The sequence below is a fragment of the Volvox carteri genome (assembly GCF_000143455.1).
Source record: "Volvox carteri f. nagariensis unplaced genomic scaffold VOLCAscaffold_57, whole genome shotgun sequence".
NCBI classification, from domain to species: domain Eukaryota; kingdom Viridiplantae; phylum Chlorophyta; class Chlorophyceae; order Chlamydomonadales; family Volvocaceae; genus Volvox; species Volvox carteri.
In genome coordinates, this window is record NW_003307600.1 from 603,827 (window position 1) to 609,540 (window position 5,714).

Sequence of the window (5,714 nt, forward strand, 5' to 3'; positions counted from 1 at the left end):
TTGCACAAATGCCTTAGCTGTTGGTACAGTAACATCTAACTCTCGTACAGTAGGTGTTGCAGGATGATAACCGTAATTTAGAAAGAAGGGTGTTTGACCAGTAGACCGGTTTACCGAATTGTTAACAGCAAATTCCGCCAAGGATAAAACTTTATCCCACGTGGATGGAGATCCATCACAGTAACTTCGCAACATGTCGGCCAGCACACGGTTCATGCGCTCTGTTTGACCATCGGTCTGTGGATGGAATGCTGTAGACAGATCTGAACGAAGATCGATCATACGAGCCATATGTTGCCAGAACATTCCAGCAAACTGCGGTCCTCTATCAGAGACTGTGGTTTTGGGCAATCCATGCAATCGAACAACGTTTGCAAGGAACAACTCTGCAGTTTTCTCGGCTGTGACATGCGTATTGGTTGGTACAAAATGAGCCATCTTGGTGAGACGATCCACCACAACAAAAATGGCGTCATGTTGTCGTTGCGTACGCGGCAAACCAACCACAAAATCCATTGAGACACTGTCCCACGGCATGTCTGGTATTGGCAACGGTTGCAACAAACCATGTTGTCGCCCTGACAAGGTTTTGTTACGTTGACATTTATCACAACAACGTACGAAAGACTCGATATCTGCTGTTATCCCAGGCCACCAATGGTGTCGTTGTACTAACTCAAGGGTGCGAGCGACTCCTGGGTGTCCACCCATGGGTCCTCCATGACAGCGAGCTATCAGTTCTTGTCGTAGTTGGGGCTCACATGGAACGACAATACTTCGACGTCCCGTAGGCATCGCCTTGAGCCAGTAGCCTTGTTCATTACGGAACAACGTAGCTACGTTTAGTGATTGACCGAACCAAGGATCCTTAGCATACCCAGCCAGGATACGTTCTCGAAGCGTACATGCTTTCGTCCTTCGGGTTATCGCATTCAGTGAGGGATGTCGACTGAGAGCATCAGCTACATTCAGTTTCCCAGCACGATGTTCCCACAATAAATGAAATCGACTAAGGAACTCAAGCCAACGTGCTTGCCTTCGATTTAACGTGGGTTGCGTTTTGAGGTAAATTAACGGGTGATGATCCGTTACCACGCGTACGTCATGTGGTCCTTCGAGGTAGCATCGCCACTCTCTTAGGGCATGGATTACACCAAGCAATTCCTGCTCTCCCGTTGTATAGTTCCGTTCGGCTGGCGTGAACTTTTTACTGGTGAACGCAATAGGGGCTCCATCTTGGAGAAGTACAGCACCTGTTCTCCTTAACGATGCGTCCGAAATTACCTCAAAAGAGAACGGTTTGGTCAAATCAGGGTACCGAAGCAAGACATCGTCTGCCAAGGCTTTCTTTACTACCTCAAAGGCTTCACGTGCCGAGGGAGTCCACTCGGGCATTTCTGAAGTCAAAGAGCCCGCCACCGTAAGGGCCGGATTAGTTGGGGCGAGCATCCGTATGATACGAAGGGCTCACTTACAACCTTTGTAACGCTCTCCGCCTAAGCGAGCCCCACGCACCACGCACGAACGAATTTAGGCCCTTTTCGGTGATATCCAAATTTTTTGGAAGCGCGATCGCGCTCCGTTTTATTGTAATAATTTTCCGTGTTCCTGAATCGAGTAATCGTGTTATCGCGAGTACCCGTTAGCATTATGTTTCCTCTCGTACCTGGCGGCTTACCGTGGGGCCAAGACCCACTTACTTCGTCTACTCATCGATTCGTTACCGTTACGCCTGTGCGTGACGATCTCATCGTCCCGCCGTTACACCTGCCGCTGGTACGTTTTGTCTGTTTTCGATGGACGTCCGTCAGCTTAGTGCGTCCTACGCCTCGGCTCTATGATCACCGCAGGTCTTTCCTGGTAATCCTCTCCCTGCCATGCCTCCGCTTGCTGCGGGCCCTATCCGTCTCCCGAGGTCGGCGCCACCGCCTTTAGACCCTGTCGCGGCTCTGTATTACTCTGAGTTTACCGGGGACGTGTCGGTGCGGCCGCCGCTCACGGCCGCCTTGCTCTCGATCTACCAGGTGCACCAACATCAGTGGGTCTCGGAGAGCTGGCGGCGGGTTCAAAGTGCTGCGCGAGAATTTCATGGCTGGTTGCAGCGCCAGTCTCTCGGGCTCACCTTGCTCACCTGCGATCCTATGTCCATTGTTTCGTATCTGGTGGAATGGTGGTTCCCCCGGCACCCTGGGCGTCTGCGGGCTGACCGGCGTCCCAGCGCCAGTGCTGTGAAAGGGGTTATCTCGAGCCTTGCGACTGCTTTTAAGCAGCTGGGCCGGGAAGGGGACTATGACGCCTCTCAAAGCCGCGGGAATCCTTGCGACAGCTCCTTGGTGCGAGGCTATGTCAAGGGCTACGGGCGGGACCTTAGTGACGCCGGTTATGTGGAGCGAGGCGCCATCCCTTTGACCGCGGAAAAGTTTCGTTGCCTGGCCTGCCATCTGTGGACTGCGTCCGGCGACGAAGAGCATTTGTTTGCTCGCAGTTTGGTGCTTCGGGACTTGTCTCTATTTGCTTTAATGTGGCATACGTATCAGCGCGGTCATGATGTCGGCAAGCTGGTGTTAAGTGATTTCAGGGATCCGGTGCATGGCCGTACCGAGTACCAGGGCTGGCTGTTACCCCTACCCGCGCCTGACGGGAGTGTCTCTCCCGACACTGTACTCCGTATCGAAGAATTAAATACCAAGACGTACAAGGGTCAGCGTGCTCCTGCGACGATGTTGCATCCGGATCGTGATCCTATCGTCTGTGCGCTGCGGGTTCTTGCAGTGTACATGAGCACGTGTACGAGGGCCGGTACCCCTATTACCCAATACCTCTTCCGTCCGGCGGAGCGCAGTGGCCGCGCATATCGGGAGGCGCCGATGACGACCGAGGCCCTGGAATATCGCCTCGTCGCTCATCTTACCGCTGCTGGGCTATACGGTGGAGAGACGGTGCACAGTTTTCGTCGGGGTGCTTTGCAGCATGCCCAGTCTCAGGGGGTCTCCGATGAGGATCTCATGCGCTCCGCGCACATCCGCTCTCTGGGTACTCTGCACCGCTATCTGGATCCTACTAGGCACCTCGCCCGCCTCCCGGCCGGCGGGACGGGGACGGGGCTGGTGGTTTCGGAGAGTGATGATGAGTGATAAGTCTGTGCATGTTTGGTCCTGTCTCACGAGGGTGGGGAGGGAGGGCGACCTCGACTTTTTCTAGTCTTTCTCGTCGTCTATTTTCTGTAATCCGTCTTAATAAAGCTTAGTTGGTACCTGTTGTCTGACTCTGCATTCTGTGCTGGAATGGCCAAAACTCGGACTGTCTCGTCCTGGTGTGATATCCGTGGTTGGCATAGGGCCCTCCGTACTTCTGTATTTGGCATTTCTGAAGTCAAAGAGCCCGCCACCGTAAGGGCCGGATTAGTTGGGGCGAGCATCCGTATGATACGAAGGGCTCACTTACAACCTTTGTAACGCTCTCCGCCTAAGCGAGCCCCACGCACCACGCACGGCGTCCCACCCTCCATCCCCCTGCCAACCTAAAACACCCCGGCCACCCGCGCTCCGCGCGCCCCCCTCTCTGCCTTGCCTTACTCCTGCTCTCACTGTAAACTCTCCCCATTTCGTATCTCCAACTCTCTCACTCCCGTCTCCGCGTCCCCCCGACCACCCCCGGGTGGTGCACCCGGGCACCCATTATAAGTCACCTAAGTTGGCCCCGCATCGCTCCTCTGACACGCGGTAGTCATCAATTGGGGAACTGTACACTTTCCCCCGAAAACTGGACTCACCCTGATAGGTTCCCGCTGCTGTTCGAAAGGCTGCTGCCAGTTGTTCTGCTATCTCTTCGATAAGGGGTGTCAGTCTACGTCGTAGCCTCGCCTCCTGTGATTCGTGTATCCATCGCAGAGATCCTGCCCTACCCACCAGAAAAACTGTTCCAGCGCGTCCGTCAGACCGATCACCATAAGTTCTTTGCGCCGCCCCACAAAAGTTGACTGCCGTCCTCGGAGCCCAAAATCCTCCGATTCGTAATGCCACTATCGCTCCTGGGTCTGAGGCCGCGTTGGGCTCGAACATGCCTCTGAGTGACATGGCCTTGTCTCCGTGTTTTGCAGCCAACGTCTTTCCCCAAGGCTCGCCAATCCACTTGTTGCCCGACCGGGCCCCTGGATTCGGACCGGATGTCCCTTTCCGCTTGTCTGCCAGCAGCGGATGACCCTTCGGCTCTAGCCTGGCGTATGTCCTCCGATTCCGCCCTCCTGGCCCTGGTCGTCCGCCCGGGTTGCATATCTTCGTCACTGCCACTCGCCGATTCCCTACTGCTCGGGGAAGCCGACTGCTCCGGTAGTTCTCGGCCAATTTTTCTCTGCTCCTATGGCCGTGCCTTGCGTTTTAACAGGGTAACCTTCACTGGCCCCGGCAGTCTAGCGGCCCTCCCTGGTACTCCCGTAGCCTGCGCCTGGGCAGGCCTTGACGTTTTGTAGCGCCCTTCTCCCCTCACGGCATCCTTGCCTCTGGTTTCCTGATGGGCCAACCAATGACGTTTGTATTGGCCTTCGCCCCTCCTCATACAGAAAGATGCTAATGCATTCTTCAGCCGCCTAGCTGAAAAACATTCCCAGGCAAGGGCGTTTGATACGATTGTTTATTTCTGGCTTTTCCACACCTTACTCGGGCAACTACCCTTATGGTCTCCATCAGTGGGTCGGCCCTTTATGGGGTTTTATGGGGAACAGTAACGGCCTTCTAATAGCTGTGGCTCGTTCTGTACCCCGCTTCGTGTCTGGTACTCCTGGTCCCGTGTCTGAGACGTGTCTCTCCCTGTCTCCCTTCTACAAGTGCACCGCCTTCTGTGATCGTTGTTGACATACTCCTAAATCGCCACGCCTGTAATCCGGCAAGCCATCACTGCGGGTTACTCAAGAATGCTACCTCCTGAAGCCTCTTGTGAACCGAACTCAGTGGACCACCCCAGCGGTTTGCTACAAGCGCGATGCCTTCTGTGGTCGCTGTCTACAAGTTCCCATACCAAACCTTCAGTTTGGCGTGCCGCCACGGCAGGCTTCCTAATCGCGTTGCCTTTCACTGCCGCTCGTCATGCATTCTGTGCCGCGCTTTGCGGGCCACCACAGCAGTTTTCTACAAGCGCACCGCCTTCCGCGGTCGCTGTCTATATCCTCCTAGGTCACAACGCCTCCCATTCGGTGTGCCGCCGCGGTGGGCTTCTTAATCGTGCTGTTTTCCGCAGTCGCTTGTCAGGCATTTTAGTGCCGTATTCTGAGGACTGCCGCAGCAGCTTTTCTACAAGCGGGCCGCCTTCCGTGGTCGCCGTCTACACATTCTTAAATCATAAAGCCGTCAGTTCGGTGTGCCGCCTCGGCGGGCTTCCTAAGTGCGCTGCCTTCTACAGCCTCTTATCATGCAATTGGTGCCGCACTATCGGACCGCCGCAGCGGTGTTTCTACAAGTGGACCGCCCTCCGCTGTCACCTTCTATATGCTCCTAAATCAACGCCTTCCGTTCGGCTTGCCGCCACTGCGGGCTCCCTAAGCGCACTGTCTTCCGCAGCCGCTTGTCATGCATTTGTGCCGCACTTGTTGTTGTTGTTACATGTCCGTGGGTGCGTTCCCCGTACCTGCAAACCACCCTAGTACGAGCCGAGGGCTCAAGGGCTGACAAATCGCCTATAAGCACCATCCTACCTCGCACTTCCAACGAGATAAGTGATGA

General features: G+C 55.1%; 1 protein-coding gene across 1 annotated transcript in view; it reads right to left on the minus strand.

The window, feature by feature from the left end:
* Positions 1–4,076, minus strand: part of VOLCADRAFT_97061 (uncharacterized protein) — a gene marked incomplete at both ends in the record, with an annotated part of 5,619 nt that extends 1,543 nt beyond the window's left edge. Inside the window, 3 exons of the mRNA XM_002956090.1 lie at positions 2,000–2,053; positions 2,132–2,353; positions 3,773–4,076. Of these exons, the coding sequence (XP_002956136.1) occupies positions 2,000–2,053; positions 2,132–2,353; positions 3,773–4,076 (580 nt within the window). The remainder of the gene's footprint in view (positions 1–1,999; positions 2,054–2,131; positions 2,354–3,772) is intronic.
* Positions 4,077–5,714: the final 1,638 nt, after the last annotated feature.